General features: G+C 45.4%; 3 protein-coding genes and 1 long non-coding RNA gene across 7 annotated transcripts; 3 read left to right on the top strand and 1 right to left on the bottom strand.

The window, feature by feature from the left end:
* The first annotated feature begins 45 nt into the window (after positions 1-45).
* fancg (FA complementation group G) lies at positions 46-6,204 on the top strand. Of its 2 annotated transcripts, none has more exons than XM_029162040.3 (14): positions 46-1,784; positions 2,395-2,491; positions 2,584-2,709; positions 2,817-2,989; positions 3,152-3,305; positions 3,651-3,781; positions 3,877-4,023; positions 4,164-4,324; positions 4,466-4,532; positions 4,690-5,009; positions 5,091-5,131; positions 5,215-5,388; positions 5,661-5,775; positions 6,010-6,204. In XM_029162040.3, the coding sequence occupies exons 1-14, from the start codon at positions 1,716-1,718 to the stop codon at positions 6,101-6,103; spliced, it is 1,869 nt and encodes a 622-aa protein (XP_029017873.1). In that variant the 5' UTR covers positions 46-1,715; the 3' UTR covers positions 6,104-6,204. The 2 variants fall into 2 exon arrangements, with proteins under 2 accessions (XP_029017873.1, XP_029017872.1); XM_029162039.3 differs by having other exon boundaries at positions 47-1,784; positions 2,392-2,491.
* A 333-nt stretch (positions 6,205-6,537) lies between these two features.
* Positions 6,538-13,407, top strand: vcp (valosin containing protein). Its single transcript, XM_029162037.3, has 17 exons — positions 6,538-6,696; positions 8,398-8,509; positions 8,662-8,834; positions 8,916-9,058; positions 9,165-9,295; positions 9,380-9,511; positions 9,750-9,852; positions 10,191-10,324; positions 10,428-10,563; positions 10,849-10,961; positions 11,119-11,283; positions 11,384-11,506; positions 11,598-11,810; positions 11,950-12,258; positions 12,372-12,527; positions 12,614-12,768; positions 12,850-13,407. Exons 1-17 carry the CDS (start codon positions 6,680-6,682, stop codon positions 12,956-12,958), a joined length of 2,424 nt encoding a protein of 807 aa, XP_029017870.1. The 5' UTR covers positions 6,538-6,679; the 3' UTR covers positions 12,959-13,407.
* Positions 13,408-14,218: 811 nt separating this feature from the next.
* Positions 14,219-15,060, top strand: LOC129604541 (uncharacterized). The gene is made up of 2 exons (XR_008695520.1): positions 14,219-14,662; positions 14,832-15,060. It is a non-coding gene; the product is annotated as an uncharacterized LOC129604541 (long non-coding RNA).
* Positions 15,061-15,465: 405 nt separating this feature from the next.
* On the bottom strand, positions 15,466-22,960 carry dnajb5 (DnaJ heat shock protein family (Hsp40) member B5). 3 transcript variants are annotated; one of them, XR_008695519.1, is made up of 5 exons: positions 22,643-22,960; positions 21,319-21,567; positions 20,039-20,676; positions 17,186-17,609; positions 15,466-15,710 (listed from the first exon to the last, which is right to left on the bottom strand). XR_008695519.1 is itself a non-coding variant. In XM_029163624.3 (4 exons), exons 2-4 carry the CDS (start codon positions 21,527-21,529, stop codon positions 17,376-17,378), a joined length of 1,083 nt encoding a protein of 360 aa, XP_029019457.1. In that variant the 5' UTR covers positions 21,530-21,567; positions 22,643-22,960; the 3' UTR covers positions 15,760-17,375. The 3 variants fall into 3 exon arrangements, 2 of the variants coding, with proteins under 2 accessions (XP_029019457.1, XP_029019458.1); XM_029163624.3 differs by lacking the exon at positions 15,466-15,710 and having other exon boundaries at positions 15,760-17,609; XM_029163625.3 differs by lacking the exons at positions 15,466-15,710; positions 22,643-22,960 and adding an exon at positions 22,207-22,590 and having other exon boundaries at positions 15,760-17,609.
* Positions 22,961-23,247: the final 287 nt, after the last annotated feature.

Below are 23,247 nucleotides of genomic sequence, written 5' to 3'. Positions count from 1 at the left end.
AACAGTGAGGCACTTTTTTATTTAGACGGTGTCGGCGGGGTTGATTTTATTGAACGAGCGACTTTATCGTTCACCTGCATCACTTTCCACGTGTTTGTGCACAAGCGCGTGCGGCTGCAGCGGCGTCCGTGTGACAAACGACGGGCGTCACGCTCCCCGTGTCTGTCATTACTCTCTCATTATTCTTCATTCGTGTTTATTACACGTGCATGTTTAAAACGTTTGTCAGCGCCGCGTGGACGTCTGTGTGGCCGTTGTGTCGCCGTACAGCGGTGTTCTGCTGATGCTTCACTGCTGCAGTGTGAGTTTGCAGATCCACGCCAGTCCCCTGGGAGTCAACTCAACTGCTGGGCCATTGACAGACAGACACACACACACACACACACACACACACACACACACACACACACACACACACACACGGTTTTTACATGAACCCACATTTGATTTTTCACGGGCGCCAAACAAAGCAGCCGCAGCTTTAATAGCAACTTTTCGGTGCCTGCACATCAGGGATCGCACTGAGATGATACAGCATCTGCACAAACAGACCGAGCTGTCTCTGCTGAGCTAAAGGGTTGTCTGCTTTGAGAAGAGGACCAGCTCTGAGGCGCACATACAGCACCTATTGATTAGCCAAACCTGGGGTGAGCGGGTTTACTCTGTGCCTTAAAGGAGCAGGGAGAATTGTGTGTAGTTGAAATCACACCAGGTTTCACATTAAGCAGCAGAGGGAAGACAGGTGTGATCACATTTTCAGCTTGTACAGTAACCTTCACATATGTGTAGAAAAACACAAGCTGTTTACGCAGTTAATTTAATTTTTGATGGAGGTGAGACTTTTTCTTCTTCATTAATGTGATACATGGAATTATCAAATAAGTAAAACTGACACAACCCCTTTAATGAAAGATATTTTGAGTCACAGGGAAGCTTCGTGTTGTGACCTTGTCCTTGAAGGGATGAATTGAGAAACCGAGGCAGACAGCGGCAGAAATGGAAAATAGCCGGATCGATGCAGAGGAAATGTCAGAAAAAAGTGAAACTGATCTCTGGGGAATTAATATGCAGCCAGAATGCATGTATGCAGTAAACATGTGGATGTGGATGTCGTGTCTCTTTTGTGTAGTCGTATATTTAGTGCTTTCAGTGAATGTAGCAGTAGAAATGCTGAGAAGGGAGCCAAAGAACGATATGATGCACTGCTTGATGACAGACATTGATGGGAGGTGAGGAAAGGAGTGGAACTTGATGAGAAAACACAGTCACCTTGGGAGGGACACATGGACAAATGGCTGTCCTGGCAAACTGAGGGATGACTCAGCTGGAACACAATTAAGGCCCTGGATTGTCTTTTTTGCTTTGAATCTGTTTATACATCTACATTAAATTATTGTAGTATATCACTGTGAACACTGTTCTGATCACTATCAAATAGAGTAAAACTAAAGTCTTTCAATGTAGTGACCAAAAGCAACAGACGTGGTTGTAGAAATGCGATGATTGAGGTTTCCAAAACCGAGCTCAGTTGTGACAGGGCGCCACCTAGTGGTCGCATGGCGGCCCAGTGTCAGTTCCAGGCGTCTCCACTGGGGGGCAGCACATTCCCGCAGCAAAACAGCCACAAGGGTTTACTTCCGGTGTCAGCTGCTGTCTGACAGACGAGGGAAGGTTCAAACACGGTACAACCGGATTCTTCAGGGAACGGAGGAGCAATGTATCATCACATTTCTTTATTAGACAGATGGATTCAGGAAAACAACGAGTTTGTAAACAAATGGCAGGTACGTTATATAACTACTCACTTAACATGTCAACGTCTCAGTTTTAACGAGGGGCAATGAAATTATTAATATAGCCACACTAGTAAAAAGCGAATCATAATAGTTTTCTGTTGGTGTTTAAAAACATACAAATAATAATGTTGGTCAATTTCTTCCCTATAAAAACACAGGTGTTTTATAAGTAAGTTTAATTGTCAGAGTTTTAGTCAAGCTCACAACAATAACAGTAACATTGATACAACAGTGATTGGTTGTGAGCAAACTTCAAATCAAGCCTAATTATTAGTAATTATATGCATATATAATAATACTACTATTATTATAATTATATTAATGAATGAATTACATTAATACAGGCACAATGAGTCTGACTGAGATACAGTAAATAATACAGAGCAGTGTCACGAGCAGCAAATTAAAGAAGTGAATCATCTGTATTATGTGTGTTTTATAGCAGTAACCTTAAATTGTCTTTGAACTCATTTTAAATCTATTATGGGGAATTCATACAGTGCAATAATAATCCTCTTACATTTTATTTTAGTATCTGTAGTATCATGTTCTCCCAGATTACATATTCAGATGGTATAAGTTCCTTCTGTTTTAGCAGCAACAAAGAGAAGGAGACTCCTCAAACCCAGGCCTAAACCAGACCAGTCTGAGGTGGTGTTCTTCTAAGTTCACCAAGCTCTTAATAAAGATTCAAGGTGCTCCTCTTCCCCACAAATACCAACGTTTTATGACAATGGTAAACTTTGCTCTCAGTACTCTGTAATTCTCCCACGTGTCTCTGCTGCAGGCATTTCCCCTCTTCCAGAGCATGCTCAGTTGGAGCTGTCAGTCGTGTACAATAGCTGTGTCTGTGCTACTGCTCAGTCTCAGTTCACAGAAGCTGAGCTGCTCCTCAGGCGATCCACAGAGAGAGGTAGGCCACAACGGCAGAACCTTAGATGTAGATATACAACAGTCAATCCCATAAATCCACCCCCGTGTTACTTTGACAGGCTGTTTGACTTGCTTTCCTTCATGCAGTTCTACAGATGACAGATGATGAACCTCCTTCTTTAGATCCTCTTGTGTTTTGGAGAACAGTTCTCAAATCAGTGAAAAGCAAGACTTTCAGTTCCTGCATACTGCACTTACTTTGCCTGCAGTGGGCAATATGGCTGGCCTCCTGCCAGCTCAAAATGATTGAGGCATTTCAGGTACAGTTCATTTACTAGGGTATGATTGTTATTTTGTCCTTTTGTACGCTGTGTTTAGCAGACTCTGTTTTATTTTTACATTCCATTGAATTTATTTATTTTATTAGACCTGTCATTAGCAGAATAAAACAACCCAAATATACTCTGCGTCTTGTGATCTAGGAGGATTTGCGCTCTCTGTATGAGACACTGTGTGGTGGACATGGAGATGGCAGGAAAATCGAGCACAAGGGAAAGGCCTCTGACAATATACTGTTGTTGGCAGATCCTAGACAGCTTGTCCAACTGTTGCAGGTGTGCACTTTAATTGCCAAAGGTCAGTTACATTTGTAATTTTTTGGGAGTTTGTAATGTACTAATCTTGTAATCTGTTTATCTTTTTTTTAGATTCTACCAAAAGATTACGTAGGCAGCAAATATATCTGTATCTGAATTAATGGTATACAAGGTTAAAAATAGGAATGAGCAAATTGTAGGTTCAGGTGTCAGTACCTCCAAATACTTTATGGGCTTTTAAACACTGTAAATTTTAACAAATAGAATAAAACAAACAAATAATTTATGAAAGTGATGCATAGATTGACTCACCACTGACTGCTGAATACTAAAAAATATTCTTTGAAAAAAATATTCTTTGTTGTTTTTTGTATGCTTTATTAAGGTGCAGAAATGCTGAGTGAGGGTCAGAGTTCAGAGGCCTTATCATGTCTGCAGACAGCTTCGTCCCTGTCAGCTCCTAGAACTTTAATAGCATACACTCACCACCTCTCAGGCTGCTGTCTAGCCCATATGGTACTCCTTCACACTACTCAAACAGAAAAGTATCCGTGCATCTAAAACCTTTGAGCATTTGTTTACAATAATAGTATATGTGATGTTGTTTCCAGAGCCGCCCTCAGATGGCATTGCAGTGTTACAGAAAGGCACTAGAGACTGACGCTCGATGTGTGTGTGCTCTGTATCAGAGCATGCTCATTTACAGACAGCTGGAAAACACACAGGCTGAGATACAGGCTCTTCACCTGCTCTACTCTGTGAGTCGCACATATGCAAATATATGATTGGAGAAGAAAAAGGGCATAATATGAGTGTGACCCTTTTGGAAGATAAAATAATTTGTTTTACAACAAATCTAAATGCTTAATAAAACATATGACCTTTCTTGACCCCACAGACTCTGATGTTGCCCCCTGTCACAGAGCTTGCTCTGCCCAGTGCCTTTCTCCTCTCTCCATCATTACTGCTCGGCAGCCAGTCACTGAACAGCCTGCTTTCCGTTCCTACTGCCCTCTCTGTCCTTCACAATCTGGCCCAGAAATGTGTACTCCACGGGAGGTGAGACGGCTAAAGTGGCGCTCACAGTCATCTGTCAACATGTTTTACTAGCATATGACTGCTCATCCACGCCAGAAATAACATTTATAGATTTACAATGCACACTGACATTTTGTGTGAGCATCGCTGTGCTTTTTTCAGGCTGTCAGAAGGAGTGGAACATTACCTAGACCTGCTTGCTATTCTTCACTCAGAAGAACAACAGGGAGTAAGAATGAAAACACTTACAATTTGATAATGAGGTCTTCAAATGTTATTTTATTGAAGTGTTATTTTAGTGATTATGTCTAAATCCACTTGAAAAGGGGAATATTTTCCTCCAGGCTTTAGGAACAAAACATAATGTGTCCCTAATTTCTGTTCAGTGTGTTGCTACGTCTCAGGTGCCAGCTGATGTCCCTCACCTTCCCAAGGTGCCTGAGCTGTACCTTGAGGCTGCCGCTGCCTTGCTCATGTCCCGGCGTCCTGCAGATTGCATGGTGCTGTGTGAGGAAGTCATTAGCACCACACAAGATGTTCTGCCGGAGAAGTGGGTGCTGGAAATAGAGGAGCAGAATGAGTCTGTGACCAGGGATGTGAATGACAGGATGGCAGTGCTGCTCTGGACTGGCACTGCCTCTCTCCTACAGGGTCATTGCTACACTCACCTGAAAGACTGGAAGCAGGCTGTGATCCACTACACAAGGTCTGGAAGATACCTTTTCCAGTATAATGTTTCCATGCAACCGTTTTACCTTTTATAATAAAATTTGTTTTAATGTTACAGGTGTATTAACCTGCTGGTGAGGGTGTGCCTGAAAAGAGAAGGTATTTTTTTCACTTTCGCAACTCAGTGTGTTGTAGAGAAATTCCCCATTTTTACATGACCTACAGTTACTGTTTGATTACAGGCTTCCAGTCACAGATGACCAGTAGTGATGCGGTTGTTAAGAAGGGAACGCGTCTGTGTATTCTCCAGAAACTGAAGGGGCTTTCATTAGCTGGCAGAGGTATTAGCTTCACCCAGACAGACCAACTTAAAGAGGCACTGAGGGACCTCCAGCTCAGCCTGCAGGCTTCCCCAGGTATACACACACTCTTCAAGCCTTGTTGACCCTCTTGTTTTTCCTTGTTTCTTGTTTTCTATCCCTGTCCTTGCCTCTGCTGATGATCTGGCTAAAACCCTAAACTAAAAGGTACCATCTAAGATGAAGGTGAAGTAATTTGGTAGCTCTGCAGCTTCTGGTTTACTAAACACACTCGTTCCAGGTAATCAGCAGTGGGTGGTGAGGTAATAGTGAACAGACAGGGCATGGGGATGGAGAACCAGGTCTTATTGTTGAATATTGTCTCTTAGAGGGTGTAGGTGCAGGTCTGTGGCTCGGTGAAGTGTTGTGGAGGCTTGGAAGGACACAGGAGGCGGCAGCTTGTTGGGAAAAGGCCTGGAGCGTCAACAAACAATCATCAGCAGAGTAAGGCACTCTCATATGGCAGGCTGTTCATTTTGACTAACTGACATAATATTGCGACGAGGCAAAGTTATAATCCGAGAGGTGGGGAGGGGAGGTATTTGTCAAAGTATAACAGATTAATGAATCTAAATACAAAAGCTTCACAGCTAACAGAAAGCACAGATGAAATTCAGAAGTGTAACTTTAATGCAGATAGCATTTACTATGCTATTATGTCTGGCCTTTGTGTTGCAGGGGTCTTCCTTTGTACCTACAGGAACCTCAGTCTGGCCCTTTATTGGACTCAGTGGAGCTGCAGCACAGAATACAAGAACTTACTCCTACCTAACTGACCTGTCTATGATTGAATGCTGTCACCTTTCACTGCATGGTAAACTCAAATTTGTACCATAACAAACAAACTGGGATTAAAGACTGTTACAGACTTAAGAGTTTTTGGAAATGAACATTGTTACAGGCAATGTATGTAGTAATAAAGATTAAAAAACACTTTTACTCCAGAAACATTACACGTTTCTCTTCATTAGAAATAATGACTTGTTTTTTATGGTTCTTGATCATCAACGCGGTAAAAGTTAATTGGGTGAGTGTATTTTTGCGAGAGGCCAATAACCGTACAGTTTGAGAAAATAAGAACAGCCCACTTGTTTATAATTGGCTAATGTCTCACAATATACACGATGATGTCATATTGCACAATCACGTATTGGTTGTTGAGCTGGTAGAAGAGCCGTCAGCCAATCAGGAAGAGGAACGGAACCAACGCATGCTATAACTGTACAGAAGCCACGGAAACTGCTGCTCTTTCGTGTGGTATCGCAGAACGTTGAGTAACGAGAACCGTTTAAGCCTCTTAAACATTCGGTTAGAATTTATTTATTAATAGTAATCCAGGTGGACAACCATGGCCTCGGGAGGAGAGTAAGTAGCGATATATCGTAATCCTATGACACATCTTAACAGTAGTTATTGGCAGACGGCCTTTAAATGACTAACGCCACTTCAGAATGCTTTTTTAAAGTTAGCACCAAAGCTAGTACGGTCCCGAGTATTTAGTCACTCTGCTAGCAGGAGAGCTAACGGGGTCAGTTATTTTAGCCTCCTCACGTTTGGCCGTTGATTTGATTGTCTAATAATGCAGATTCGTTGGCCGTATTCCGATAGATTCTGGCAATGTCAAACCGCTGTCACGCGCGCGACTGTTGTTGACCAGTTAACTGTACAGAGTTTGCCGGCTGTGACTTGACGTATTCTTATCGTGCTCAAAATGCTAACTTTAGCTTAGCAACAGTGTCAAGGCCAAAGCCATCCACCATCACACCGACATGTCGGCCTCTCCACCGGCTTGTAGCCTGTCTTTACACTTGGCGTGTGATTGTAAATAAAACAAATAGAAATATTGGCACAGTCTGAAGCTAATGGTGGTATGAAAGAAACCCACCAGTCATCCACACGGCTAGCCAACTTCATGACAAGCTGTCAATTGTCAGCCTACACAACACACCAGTGCTAGCATGCTAACGGGGCTGGCTATTCATTCTAGCTAAATGATGTAGTTTACTTGGACTCTATTTTGTACATCGCTAAACGGTAATGAAATGGGACCGCGCATTAACACGTAACAGAAGTAAACGGTTACGCTGACACACGTATTTGAAGTCAACATAGAGTGAAATTGTTATCTTTTTGAGTAGGCAACCTAGCAGGCTAACAAAGTTTTTTTTCCTTAATTCTTTTGCTGTGTCATCTGGCTTCGCCAGTCAGCTAGCTTAAATGTTAGCATTAGCACGGTAAAAACATGAAAGAGAAACTGCAAACAGACCAAAGACTTTTCTGGAAACGTGTGGCCTTTTGACCATTAATGTGTTATGTTCTTTATTGTAAGGCTAATTTGATTTTTCGAATGGTTGTGTCGTAACAGTTAATCGTCGTACATAGCGAGTCGTGTGCCGTTCGACGGTTGTTTTTCGATTGTTTGCCATTTATTGTCTCAGAAAAACGTTTGCTTTTAATTAACTGCGTTTTGGTTTATGCACATTAAATAAAATTTCGGACTTTTTAACCGATATTTGTTAATTATCGTGAATATTTGCTTCAGACGGGCTTTAACGATGCAGAAACAATACAGTAGATGTGCGTTTTAAACTCTGCAGTACACAAAGCATTCAGTCAATAAAAGCCCAAATATACAAGTACCCGATGCTTAAGTATGAGCTTCATACGTTGTTTATGGTCATGAAATGGTTTAGCCTAAAAAGATGTTTTGTATGTATGGTAATGACCAGAAATATGAACTCTGCCTGGTCTCTTGTCAATTTAAGGGATCCTATAATCATTTGAGTCATGTGTGTAAAGAATCCATTGAACAGAGCACTGAAAGTCATCTTAAGGTAGCATTGTTTTACAGTTTCCTGCAGCTATATCTTGGAAACTGCACCTGAAACTGTTTCCCCAGGGGGAGACTTGGTTCAGGACATGTAAATTTCATTATAAAAAAATAGTAGTTTAAGGTTTGTGTGTTTAATGTTATAGCTATTGATCATGAAAAATTGGTATTTGAATTAACTCTTTTTAAAATTGTAAAGTTTCATCATCCTAACTGACACTTTACTCTCATTACAGATCAAAAAATGATGATCTGGCCACTGCAATTCTGAAACAGAAGAACAGACCAAACAGACTCATTGTTGATGAATCTATCAATGAAGACAACAGCGTGGTCTCGCTTTCTCAGGTAACATTTCAAGTTTTGTTCATGGCTGATTATGTTCAAAACTCAGATTTGTCCTTGATTGATTGAAAAAAAAATGAATACATTTTTTTTTTTCAATTTTGGTGTAATAATGAAATATTAGTATTCCCAATGACAATTTGATGCAATTTTAGACTAAGATGGATGAGCTGCAGCTCTTCCGTGGGGACACAGTGCTCATGAAGGGAAAGAAGAGGCGGGAGACTGTCTGCATTGTGTTGTCTGACGACACTTGCTCAGATGAGAAGGTCCGCATGAACAGGGTGGTCCGTAACAATCTGAGGGTCCGCCTGGGTGATGTTATCAGGTAGGGATAAACCCAAGCTTGTTTTACAGTTATTATAAAATATTTAGAAAATAATTTTTTTAAGTCTACTCTGTTTCTCAGCATTCAGCCATGTCCTGATGTCAAGTATGGAAAAAGGATCCATGTTCTCCCAATTGATGACACAGTCGAAGGAATTACTGGCAACCTGTTTGAGGTCTACCTGAAGCCATACTTCTTGGAGGCTTACAGGCCGATCCGCAAAGGTGAGCATAGCTTTTCATTGTTGAGGCAAGTATAGTTTTTACCCATCTAATCAAATCTGTTTAGTATACTGTAACTTGACATGTATCATTTTCATATCTTGTGAAGGGGACATTTTTTTGGTCAGAGGAGGCATGCGTGCTGTGGAATTCAAGGTGGTAGAGACTGATCCCTCCCCTTACTGCATTGTTGCTCCTGATACGGTCATTCACTGTGAGGGAGAGCCAATAAGGAGAGAGGTAAGTAGCAGGTATAAATTGTGGGGCAACATTTACCAGAAGTAAACCTTCTTTAAAATTTGATTGTTTTTTCTGTCCATGCAGGATGAGGAAGAGTCCCTGAATGAGGTGGGCTATGATGACATTGGTGGTGTGAGGAAGCAGCTAGCCCAGATCAAGGAGATGGTGGAGCTGCCTCTTAGACACCCTGCACTGTTCAAGGCCATTGGAGTCAAGGTAGGTAATACGGATGGGAATCAAAGTGTTTTCAGTGAGCATCTCTACTAAAATAACATTTGCTTTCTGACATGTATAATTTATAAAACAAAATTGTACTCAAGTTTAAAACGAAGGTCTGGTGCTACACACCCACCTTTGCAAAATCTGATGTGAAATATTGTTTGTAATGATGCCAAGTTGTTTTCCCTACTTTATTTTATTTTATTTATTTATTTTTTTTGTTTTTTCCATTTAGCCCCCTCGTGGAATCCTACTATACGGACCCCCTGGAACTGGAAAGACTTTGATTGCCAGAGCTGTGGCCAATGAAACTGGAGCTTTCTTCTTCCTCATTAATGGTTTGCATACTAATTTGACTTATCTACACACCTTACCACAGTCATTCATTTTATGATGGTACAAATGTCTAAGCAATGCATTGGACTTGGAGTTTTTCTGTTTTTGTTTTTGTTTTTTTTTTAAGCATCATATTCAAGGGAACATAACATTGCAGTATTTTAGATGAATGTCCTGTAATTCACTGCTCTTAAAAACAAAAGTTAGCAGTTGAAAGTTTAGCCCGTCTTGGATAATTTCTTGTTTTTATCCAGACAGCTGATCGATTACACTTGCAATCTACTACATTTTCTAGACTACATTTTCTTTCTAAAATCAAAATATTTGTATCTTGTTTTAGGCCCTGAGATCATGAGTAAGCTTGCAGGAGAGAGTGAAAGTAACCTGAGAAAGGCTTTTGAGGAGGCAGAAAAGAATGCTCCTGCCATCATCTTTATCGATGAGCTTGACGCAATTGCTCCCAAGAGGGAAAAGGTGAGTGAGAAAGGCTAGATGAATAAATAACGGCAGAATCTGTTTTTATAAGGATGATGTAACTGGTTGACGACTTAATTACAAAGTTGTATTATTTTTGTAGACTCATGGAGAGGTGGAAAGGCGCATTGTTTCTCAGCTGCTAACTCTTATGGATGGCCTGAAACAGAGAGCTCATGTCATTGTCATGGCTGCCACCAACAGACCCAACAGCATTGACCCAGCTCTCAGAAGATTTGGTAAGATGCTAATATAAATTTATAATTATACTTGAACAGTTTTAAACAGAAGAGTTGTATTCCTGCATACTAATAGTTACTACAACAACCAAACGTTAGTGTTTTTGCATTTTTTTTAATTTAAAGCAAAGTTGTTGTACACTATCTAATTTCTGAAGTCACAAGTTTGTGTGTCCGCAAGTCAAACTAAAATGTCTGGTATGTTTTGGATTCTGGTTGTTTTTTTTTTTTTTGTTTGTTTTTTTTCCAACTGTGTTGAAAGTGTTTCATCTTTGCTGCGTCCAGGGCGTTTCGATAGGGAAGTGGATATTGGCATTCCTGATGCCACTGGCAGGTTGGAGATCCTCCAGATTCACACTAAAAACATGAAGCTGGCTGATGATGTTGACTTGGAACAGGTCTGTACACATAATTGTTCTCCTGAATCATGTGATATCTCATTAGTCATTTGTTACTGCCGGTGACTTTGAAATGGTGCACAATCCTACGTACAAGCATATGCTTTTAGTATCTGAGCAAGAGTAGCTTAAATATGTGCCATCTTTGTATTTTTAGGTAGCCAATGAAACCCATGGACATGTTGGTGCAGATCTTGCTGCCCTCTGTTCTGAGGCTGCCCTGCAGGCCATCAGAAAGAAGATGGACCTTATTGACCTTGAGGATGAGACCATCGATGCTGAAGTCATGAACTCTCTCGCTGTCACCATGGATGACTTCAAGGTAAGACTTTAACTTAAAAAAAAAAAAAAAAAAAAATTGAAGGATGGTACACTACTTCAAAACCCTTCTGTTTAATAATTTACATATTGTTGTCGTACAGTGGGCCCTGAGCCAAAGCAATCCTTCAGCACTGAGGGAGACAGTTGTTGAGGTTCCTAACATAACCTGGGATGATATTGGAGGTCTTGAAGATGTCAAGAGGGAGCTACAGGAGCTGGTGCAGGTATGAACATGTTTCAGATGTCTGAAAATAAATGTCTTTTTAATAGTAAAATCAGAATCCTGATGTAGTTTTCCCCTCTTGGTAAATACAGTACCCAGTGGAGCACCCAGACAAGTTCCTCAAGTTTGGGATGACTCCATCAAAGGGTGTGCTGTTTTATGGTCCCCCTGGTTGTGGTAAGACTCTGTTGGCCAAAGCCATCGCCAATGAGTGCCAGGCAAATTTCATCTCCATCAAAGGACCTGAGCTGCTGACTATGTGGTTTGGAGAGTCTGAGGCCAATGTTCGGGAGATCTTTGACAAGGTGAGTTGTCAATAGTTTGTCTTCAAAATCTTTTTTTGCATATTGTATGTTTTAAGATGCAGAAAATTTACTCTATATGTAATATTTAAGTTTCACTCTACAGTATTAAATCTTTTTTTTATATATTTATTAATTCCAGGCTCGTCAAGCTGCCCCATGTGTTCTCTTCTTTGATGAGCTGGACTCCATTGCCAAGGCCCGTGGTGGTAATGTCGGGGACGGCGGCGGAGCAGCTGATCGTGTCATCAACCAGATCCTGACTGAAATGGATGGAATGTCCAGCAAGAAGAACGTGTTCATCATTGGAGCCACAAACAGACCAGACATCATTGACCCTGCCATCCTCAGACCTGGTCGTCTGGATCAGCTCATCTACATCCCTCTGCCAGATGAGAAGAGCAGGATCAGCATCCTGAAGGCCAACCTCCGCAAGAGTCCCATCAGCAAGGTAACTATTCTGCTATTATATATTCTTTTAACTAGGTGTGTTTGTTTACAACCCCCCCCCTTTTTTTTGTTTAAAAAAAAAATACGATGTAATGTGGGCTTTTTTTTGTATAGGATGTGGACTTGGATTTCCTAGCAAAGATGACCAATGGCTTCTCTGGAGCTGATCTTACAGAAATTTGCCAGAGAGCGTGTAAGCTGGCCATCAGAGAGAGCATCGAGAATGAGATCCGCAGAGAAAGAGAGCGGCAGACTAACCCATCAGCTATGGTCAGTACTAGTAGAGTTCAGTTAAAATGACATCTGCACACTCTGCTGTCTTACTGTTTCTAATAGTGTTCATGGTTTGTTTATAGGAGGTGGAAGAAGATGATCCTGTGCCAGAGATCAGAAAGGACCATTTTGAAGAAGCAATGCGATTTGCTCGCCGTTCAGTCAGTGACAACGACATTCGCAAATATGAGATGTTCGCTCAGACACTGCAGCAGAGCCGTGGCTTTGGCAGCTTCAGGTACATTTGGATGGTACCTGTAGATTGTTGCAGTGGAAACCATAGTCTCAGGTTTACTAAAAATTCATAACTGTCTTCCAGGTTTCCTTCCAGTGCCACAGGTGGCAGTGGCACAAGCCATGGTTCAGGAGGAACTGGCACTGGCCCAGTGTTCAATACTGAAGATAATGACGACGACCTTTATGGATAAACGTGCACTGTCCCGCAGTGGTTCAGTACTGGGATCACACCTGTACAAATTCTCACCCAATTCCACATTTTTAGGACTTTGTGCTTCTTTCATGTGTTCCTTTTTTCTTTATATATTCATTCTTTTTGTATGATTTCCCTTTGAGAAAGCATGTAGCCACCTGGTTTGCCCTGGCTTTGTTGTCGGTTGGGGGTTTGGGGATGTTGAACACGAACCACGAATGACTGACGTATGTTTTGGTGGGGTGGGGGGGTTTGAGTGGCCTCATTCTGAATATATCACAACCAACATGAATGGCTTTAGTGGCGGGTTCTATGCTAGACCGTAAGAAAGAAGGAAAAAAGCATATTGCTAATGACTTCATTTTTTAAAAAAAATAAACAGTAGCATATAATGTATTACAAATTTGTCAAGGTTATGTTGTTGAAAATAAAATCTCACGAAACTGAGCTTGTCTGTCTTGCATGTATTTAGCAATGTACTTTTGTATGGAGAGTAGAGCAATTTCAATTTCAGTCATAGTGTCTCCATCTTAATGAAGGCAGTTCTCTAAATGACCACATAGTGTCGCAGTCAAAGAAATCAAAGAAAAAAAATGCAAATGTGTAGGAAACACTGTTTGCATCAGTTAAAGAGGTTAAGTCAAATTCTTAAAACTTAATCAAATTAGGATTTTGGGTAGATTTTGCATAAAGGGGGAAACTAGCTTGATACAAATGAACGTGTGCCTAAATCAGAGTTTCAGGGACACACTGTGCTGTCAGAGGAGATGCTGTCACACAGCACATCAGTGCTTCATGTTGGTCATTGGGATGAGGAAGTGCTCTGTAAAACCTAAGCAGCTACAGGTCACCTGACTGGGAAAAACTCAAAACCTTCAGGTTCACCTTAGAGTGTCCATTCGTACGAGGCGGTTCAAATAATGTGGCTGTAATTTCACCCCAACGTGCTCCTCAAGCAGAGAAACACAGGAGGTTGCTGCATATGTAAAGGTGCAGCCAGGAGAGACTGGTGGCTCAGACAGCATGGTGTGTTCTGACTCCAGATCAAGTTTCACAGCGGGTATTTTATACAGCAGCTATGGGAAAGATTGTGAACAGAAATGTTTCAGATATAAAGTAACCATATACAGATGCTGTTCATATAATTAGAATATGATCAAAAAGTTGATTTATTTCACTAATTTTATTCAAAAAGTAAAACTTGTTTTATATTCATTCATTACACAGACTAATATCTTTAAAATGTTTATTTCTTTAATTGTGATGATTGTAACTGACAACTGAATGAAAACCCCAAATTTAGTATCTTAGGCAATTAGAATTTGGTGAAAAGGTTGAATATTGAAAACACCTGGTGCCTCACTCTAATCAGCTATTTAACACAAAACTCCTGCAAAGGCCTTTAATTGGTTTCTCAGTCTAGTTCTGTAGGCTACACGATCACGGGGAAGACTGCTGACTGGACAGTTGTCCAAAGGATGACCATTGACACCTTTCAAGACACAGGAGGTCATTGCAAAACAGGCTGAATGTTCTCAGAGCTCTGTGTCCAATCACATTAAGAGAGAGGCGAAGGGAAAGATGTGGTAAAAAAAAAGCAAGCCACGCTGGAACAACAAACGCCGTCAGAAGCGTCTCGCCTGGGCTGAAAAAAAAAAACGACTGGACTGCTGCTGAGCCCTCCAAAGTTATGTGCTCTGATGTAAGTCAATTTAGCACTTCCCTTGGAAATCAGAGTCTGGAAGGAGAGAGGAGAGAATCCACATTTGATAGTTTGCACAGTCAGTGATGGTTTGGGGTGCCGTGTCATTTGCAATATGCTTCCTGCTGCTGACCAACTTTTTTAAGAAGCGAATTTCATTTTCCCACAGGACTTGACTCCTCAAAGCTACCAGTACCTGTTTTAAGGACAACGATATCCCTGTTCTTTATTGATCAGCCAACTGGCCTGACCTTAACCCCATAGAATGTCTATGGGGTATTGTGAAGAGGAAGCTGCGATATGGCAGAGCCAACAATGCAGAAGAGCTGAAGGCCACTATCAGAGCAACCTGGGCTCATAACATTTGTGTGTGTGTAATAAATAAATATAATATAGTTTCACTTTTTGAATGTAATTAGATTCAAGATTCAAAAAACGTTATTAATCCCAGAGGGAAATTATTTTGCGCACTTTGATCGCTGTCACAGATGGAGGTACCTCTGTCCAGCCAGCACAATGTGTAGGGGGCGGAAGGAGTTGTCTAGGATAGAATTATTGAACTAAATCAACTTTTTGATAATGTTCTAATCATATGTCCAGCACCTGTATATGTATAACCATTTGAAAAAGCATGCTAGGTCCTACCTGTGCTGCAGTTGTGTCTGTGTCTAGCACTGATCAGTGCACGTTGCCATGTCCATCCTCTGTCCTGTTGATTGAAGTTGCTGTTCTAACGCAGCGTGTAGGTTATGAAAGTAATGCTCACATTATAATGTGAAATCATCTAATACAAACAGGTGAATGATTTTTACAAAGCTAGAGTCATGCCATTTTGGGTTTATTTCAGTGGGCGTGTTACACAGCCGCTGTGAACTCGGCCCCACAGCCAGAAATAGCCGATACAGTTACATGACATTAGTCACAGTGTGGTGTTACTGCACCACGTCTCAGAGAGCCCTCCAGTGGCTCACTAATCGCCTGCTGTGTCCTCACTATGCGCGTCTCTGTTAGCTTAGCTGTCGACTGGCCTGACTCGCCCCTGGACCTGCTGGAAAACAGAGCAGCGAGTCACGATTTGAAATGCACGACACACAGCGTTACCTTCACACGTTTGGTTTATTTGTTTCCATACTGAAAAGATCATCAAATGCACATAAGTAGTAACAGTGAGTCTCTCAGCAGCAGCAGCATCAGCAGCAGCAGCAGCGCGTGCATTCTGCTTGTAGCCACAGTCTCTGAACATCCCAGGTGCAGGCTGCTCATTTGTTAAGTCATTCAAATCTCTCCCCCATCCTTATGCATCCTTATGGCATAAAAAGTGCATTCATCACCATGTTCCCGTACACATTATATATATACAACCTATGAGGGCTGTCTGCATAAAACATATATAATAGTATGGCTGTAAAGTACTGCAGGAAGCTCTGAGGAGCGACCTGCACGTCCTAATTGAAAGAAATAACACTGTTGGCTGTAAAGAGGTTACGGATCAAATCACAACCCGAGGATCTAAGAAAACTGAAACCTAGACGCGGACGTGGTCTATTTTTGGCACTGCGTACAGTAGCACCGAGACATGGCCAAGAGACAGCAGAATATACACAACAAAGCCGGACTCCTCAGACGCATCTCAAGTATTAACTCACGTGCGTATTCATCTGGGGAGTCCAACCTGTACTTGTACGGCACTTTACAGAGGTGCACTGGCGAATCTCTCCATATACAAGTCCCTGCTCACATACACTTACATATAGTTACTGACTTAACATTGCCCCCCCCCCCCAGATCACCAGCTATCAAAGGTCTAACGTCTAACACAGCATCGGGCACCGTCTGTGCGCGTTACATGGCTGGTTTTCTATATATTACAGTGTGAGCTTTGTGTTTCTTCACATGTGTGGTAGGACACCGGGCTAAGGCACCGAAATGTTACTCAGATACCGAGCCAGGCTATTAAGATCAGAGCAGCCACGCAGCTCAGAATGGAAAGCACCCATGTTACGTGTAGATTGTATTATCCAAGCGTACACTGTTGTTACAGTATGTGATTGTCGATCCCAGATTTTTCCATTGCAGCTGAGTTGATGTGAGTAATGTTAGACTGTGGCACGAAGTACAACTGGTTTTGGGGGAGATGGATCGTATGTCCCACAGACAAGGAGCTTTATTAGCCTGAAAGCATGAGTGGGAGAGTCATGTTAAAAGTGGGGCTTGGACTGATTACGCTGAAACCGCTGGTACACGCAAGGGAAAAATAAATAGTCCTGTATTGTTTGAAAGCTCCTCTGGAGAAGAAAGTCCTGGAAAAAAATGGTTTCTTTTAAAAAAATGTCTCACACGTCATCACTGGACGGCATAAAAAACAGATACAGTAAATCCGTAAAAAACAGAGTTAAGAAAAGAGGTTCTGGTAAAAGACGGGATTTAGCCCGTCCTCAGCAGAGCTCGGGTGCTTGTGTGTGTGTTTGTGTGTGTGTGTGTGTGTGTGTGTGTGTGTGCTTAGGCCAAAAGACGTCCTGACACCTTGTTGGGCTCCTCCATCACCTCCTATCTGTGAAGTTCCTACAAACCACAGTCTGTTTAATGCTGTGGGCATTAACGAGGGAAGGGGAGATTTACTACAGTAAAGGTTGAATTCTAGATGGATGTAGTTTTTCTGGGTTTAGTCTGGAGTGTGTGGAGCAGGAGGAGGAGGAGTTTGAGACGGGTCCCTCTACGACTGCGGGAGGTGCTGTCTGATGATCTCCCTGGACTGAGGCGGGATCCTGTCGGGAAAGCGGACCGAGAACTCCACGATGAGGTCGCCGCGCTGCGACGGGTTCTTGGGGAACGGAAGACCTTCCCCCCTGAGCCGCTTCACGGTTCCCGGCTTGATGATGTCATGACAGGGAAGAGAGATGACGCGGTTTTCCAGCGTGGGAATGCTAACAGTGCAGCCACACAGCGCCTGGAGAGGAGAGAAGGAAAGAATGGACCGGTTGAGATTTGTATTCACAACGTAATGCAGAAGCTGTGAACACCCAGATGACCTGATGGAGCCGTGCACCGAAAGCTCATCATTCCACAGTGTGTTGACCCTTTATGGCAAAGTGTTTTGGCCAAATATTTTCAGAACATAATACATCAACAGGAAGGAAAACACAAGCTGGGAAGAGGAAAAGTCTTTGTGTCACCCGTTGGGTTTAAAAGTGTGTCAGAGTTGCTCCACGTTGACACTGGGAGCTAATTTTAGCGAGGGCCTCATCGCAGGACCTAATGAAGTGAGGCAGGAATTGGCTGAGCTCGTAAATATTTGGAGCGCGGACCAGGAGAGAGAGAGAGAGAGGACACACACACACACACACACACACACACACACACACACACACACACACACACACACACACACACACACACACACACACACACACCTCCTTATCACGGTGCCCGATGAATCCAGCAGAGAGCGCTGAGCTAAACGCAGAGACCTGCTCTTATCACGACTTCACAGACTTTCCAGTGAGCATCACACACCACATCTACACTAAACAACAACAACTCTGTGAATGAACGTCCTGAGGAATACGCTTTACTTATATAATGCTCTAAAGATACGGTTGCTACAAGAAGGTCAATGAATAAAAGTTAGAGTTCTTATGGCCATCAGGTATAATTGACCTGGATTGAAACTGGTGAGAAAAATATAAATAAGTAAAACTACCTATAAACAAAAGATGACAATGAATAGGTCTAAGGATGGATTATAGATTTTCAAGGTCAAATCTGATGGTGTTCATTTTTTATTATTTCCTCATGCTCCATTTTTTAAACTACTGTAGCTAAAGTGAGTACTAACTGGGAGCACTGGTACCAACTATTGGTCTCTAGAGGCTCTTCAGCCATGAGGGTGAACGAGCCAATCACTGAAGGCATCCACTTATCAGGGTATAACGCGTCCAATGACGACCAGCGTGCGCCTTCACGCGGCCCGTGATGCAGAACGACAGTTGGGGGACTTTCCTCCCTCGTCTGTCGGGCCTTTAGCAAACACAGATGGACATGCAGACAGTCGAGGTCCGGCGGAGCAGAGCAGCTGCTGCGGCGCACGGACACTGAGTTTTCCAGCCATGACATCAGCCTCCTTTTATCCACTGCACTGATAACGGCGCGTGACGGTGATGGAGCCCAAAAGCCCGTCCCCCTCGTTAGGAGCGGTCCGGCTCAGCGCCTCGCACACACACACACACACACACACACACACACACACACACACACACACACACACACACACACACACACACACACACACACACAGGTTGTCATGGCGCTCAGTGCTCCCCTGCCAGCTGATCGGAGGCTTCATTGATTACGTAAGCCTCTGCTCAGGGAGACGCAGGAGCACTAGCACACAGTCTGAGTCTTATCTTGAGACATCTATTGATAAAATGCACCACTGGTGTATCCTGTATCGTAAAGAACTCTGATTTAACTTAAAGTCAACATCCACATTGTAGAGAAATCTGCACGATGAAGAATCCCTTTGGATTTCTAAGTGTTAATGGACAGTTAGCGCCTACGTGGGCTTTGCCACTGTGCTGAGTGCAGCAGTGACAGCGGCTCCAAATGCAGCACGGCGGATGGTAGCGGCATACTGCAGAGGTGTCATTAGTGCCTCTGGGTCCAGGTCCAGGTCTGTCTGGAGGAGGAGAACCAATATGTCAACGTCTCACTGAGCACTCACGGCTTCACACTGCTCGTGACAGTGAAGGCACCGCGGCGGGGGGGGGGGGTTTGCCCTCAGCGCCGTCTCACAGGTGAACTGCACGCTCACACGAGCCCAGCGGCACCGGGCCCAGCTGCTCATCGGAGCGGGCTCCAGGCAGAAATCCACCCGACCGCCATCAAAACGCGACCGTGCCCGCGTCAGAACATCTGCAGACACGTTTCTCCCCTCGCGCCGCATGAGGTGAGCGGCAGCGGAGCAGCCGGCGCTGCGATTTCACTGCAGCGCTGCATCCTCGAAGCAGCGGAACATGAGCTCCCGTTTGCTTCGGATACTAAAGCGTCTGACCCACTTCCCTAACACTCAACACATCTGCAGACGGAGCCAAGCGCTTCAGCTGTGCAGGTTTGTTGAAGGGCCACGTGAATAACGTGACTCTTAACGAACGCTAATGGAAACCAGCACGTCACTGCAGGGCTGCTTTTGGAGCATGCTGTTGGAATCTGGGCTGAGAGCAGAGAACAAAACGCTCCCCTGGCGCCCGGCGCTTCAAAAGCACCTGCCGCTGAGCCGGGCCGAGCAGGCAGAACCGGCTGGCGGGCCGGCGGATCAGCGCCAGGGGAACAGTTACAACAGCAGGACACCACATTCAGCCTCTGATACAGAATCCTCACCTCTTTCAGGCTGATCTTGCAGTTGTAGATGACGTTGGAGCCGTCCCTCTTGAAGTGGGCGTGGCCTTTGTCCTTCAGCACGAAGGCAATGTCGGCAGGAATGTTCTCCGGGGTCTCGTCCCCCTCCTTTGGAAAGGTGATCTTGGTCCCCTCCTTCCAGCCCTTCTTGATGACGATGTTGAGGATCTTGTCCTCCGTCCTCATGCTGCGGCCGTCCGGGTTGAGCCGGCGCCGCGTGATCTTCATGCGCTTGGTGCAGCCGTGGAAGATCTCCTCCAGCGAGACCTTCAGCTCGTGGACCACCGGCGGGTCCTGCTGCTTGCGCCCGGTCCCCAGCCTCTCCGACGGCGCCCCCCTCCTCCTGCGGCCCTCCGCCGGGAAGCCGAACTGCCGCCCGAAGTGGGCGAAGGGGTCGTCCTCGTCCACGTCCATGTCCTGGTCCGCATCGTTGGCGTGGTCGTTGTGGAAGGAGAAGCCGTTGGAGCGGCCGTGGCCGCGGTTGGAGCCGAAGAACACGTCGAAGGGGTTGGAGCCGCCGAAGAAGGAGGCGAAGGTGGCGTGGGGGTCTCCGTGGAAGGTGTAGTGGTAGGTGGAGCTGCCGGGGGCGCCCGAGGAGCTGCTGCCGCCCGTCTTCAGGCCTGGGGGAGAGAAAGGCCGAGAGGGACGTGAGCGCTCGCATGGACACGCGCCCGCAGAGCGGAGAAGCACGCGCTCGCACAAACTCGCACGAGAGACCAGACGCAGGCGTCGGTCCAGGAAACACAGCAGCGTGTGTAACGAGGGGGCAGAGTGGAGTCCACGTGGGCGGGAAAATTCCCACAGCATCACTGATCTTCCAACTGCGCCGGTGGCGGAGGATCTCATGAAATACCAGGTCACACGCGCACACGGACACGCACACACACGCACACACACGCACACACACGCACCTGTCCAACGAGGACGCATGCACACGGCGCCCACCAGCAGCCACTGCTATTCATATCTCAGCTACGTAGTGGTGTTGAGCCATCTGTCTGTCAGCCAGGACACACACACACACACACACACACACACAGTCTGCATGTAACAAACACACACACACACACAAACACAAGTCCATCACTAGTGTCTGAGGCCCACTGAGGTCCTGCAGCGTGATTTTAGATGCTGAGTCTGAGCCTGAGCTATTCCAATAACAACTTAATCCATCACAACGCCTGGTTAACACGGCCTCAGTGACACGGGCTGCACTCTCTGACCGCGTGCACTCAGACCCAGACGTGCCCCCCCCCCCTCACCTTCCTCTCCCAGCTGATCGTACACGGCCCTCTTCTTGGGGTCACTGAGGACGTCGTAGGCCTCGGCGATCTCCTTGAACTTCTCCTCGGCGTTGGCGTCCGTGTTCTTGTCCGGGTGGAAGCGCAGCGCCATGCGCCGGTACGCCTTCTTGATCTCCTCCTCGTTGGAGCCCTTGGGGATGCCCAGGGTTTTGTAGTAGTCCTTCCCCATAGCTGCGCCGCGGCATGCACCTTCAGGAGGGTCGGTCACTGCGGAGACACAGTCAGGCTCCTATAATTACCCCTCGGAGCCCAACGCCCAGAGCAGGAGACTATAAGCGTCCCGTTCGGAGGTGCCGACTGGACCCTTTAGGGGTTTGCTGTGAAGTGTATTTAATGGGAGCACGCGGAGCTGGTTTTGCTAACTGTTGCTATGGGGACGAGCTGCCGTGCTGATGTGAAGCCAGGGACCGTGCGGAGGAATCCCCCTCATCTGCTTTATCACACGGAGAAGCCCTGCGATAGAAGACGACGGCTGCGATCATGATTCCGTGCGGACGCGTTAAAACGACCGACGAGCTCAGCTGCGCGGCCGATAACGGGCTGGACGGAGGCACGCGACGTGTCAGGCAGCGCCGAGACACCGCAGTGGCGGGAAGCGGGGCGCAGAGAGCGGCCGCTGCACCGAACCGCGCCGGAGCCCCGTGTCCTCCCACGGACAAAGACGCGCCTCGAACGCAGCAGCGCGCCCCGAATCCTGGCGTCAACGCCGGTGAACGGTTCCGGCCCCGCGACACCACAGACAGAACGACCGATTCAACGACGCGGGCGTCGAAGCGGCGAGAGACGAGACGTGTATTTGAAGGATAAGCGGAATAATGGGAGCTGTAACAGAACGGGGGATCCTACCGTCCACTAACGGAGAGTCACACACATGCTCCGGCCTCTCCTCGCCTCCGTCTTCCCCCGTTCAGCCCTTATTCTCTGCCGCCGCCCCGGCACCGCTGGGTCCTTATAAATTGACGTCAGGAGGATCACACGCTCTGAAATAACCGGTGACCGAACGCTGAGACGCGTCTGACGCCTCACTGGAAAACCTCGGAGCAGCGCCCGGACAACCGGCACAAACAAGCCCGCCGCGTTCCGTGACGGGGGCCGCGGCGGTGACAGACGGCGACAGCGAGAAAGTTCATCCGTGTAAAATTAACTTATCTGCCGCGAGATGACGAACTGGCCTCAATCGTTGCTTCTATTGAACTAAAGCAAATCAGTCCGTGCTCGCGATGCTCCGTCTGCGGTGAAAACTGCATTTTTTCGCTTCAAACTCAAAGGTTCGTTTTCTTACCGAACCCGATGCCGAGTCAGATCCAGTCCGACCTCGGTCCCGTCGCTTTCTAAAGGTCCGTTCGCAGACGCGGCTCTCCCTGACGCTCCGACTGGCCGCGTTGTTCGAGCTCTGCCACGCTCAGCTGGATGAAGTTGAAGTTCGGAGTTTGGGTTAAAACCCGACCAGTGGCGCTGTTCGAACGCTCCCCTTTAAAATTTACCAGAGTGAGGAAACATGCCGGAGCCGCCAGCTTCACTAAGCAGGGAAACAGCGTCATATTTGGAGAGAGAGAGAGAGAGACAGAGAGAGAGAGAGAGAGAGAGAGAGAGAGAGAGCGACAGAGAGAGAGAGAGAGCGACAGAGAGAGAGAGACAGAGAGAGAGAGACAGAGAGAGAGAGAGCGACAAAGAGAGAGAGAGAGAGCGACAGAGAGAGAGAGACAGAGAGAGAGAGAGAGCGACAAAGAGAGAGCGACAGAGAGAGAGAGAGACAGAGAGAGAGAGAGAGAGCGACAGAGAGAGAGAGAGAGAGAGGGGGAGTCCTGGGTCCGATCACCGGCACAATCAACAGTCACGCATGCTCAACTTGAAAAAAAACTAATGGGTCATTTTTCAGTTTTGTGA

This window comes from Betta splendens, chromosome 9 (assembly GCF_900634795.4).
Source record: "Betta splendens chromosome 9, fBetSpl5.4, whole genome shotgun sequence".
In the NCBI taxonomy this organism is placed as follows: domain Eukaryota; kingdom Metazoa; phylum Chordata; class Actinopteri; order Anabantiformes; family Osphronemidae; genus Betta; species Betta splendens.
Note: the sequence above shows the minus strand (reverse complement) of the source record. Positions and strands in the feature narration are given on the sequence as shown.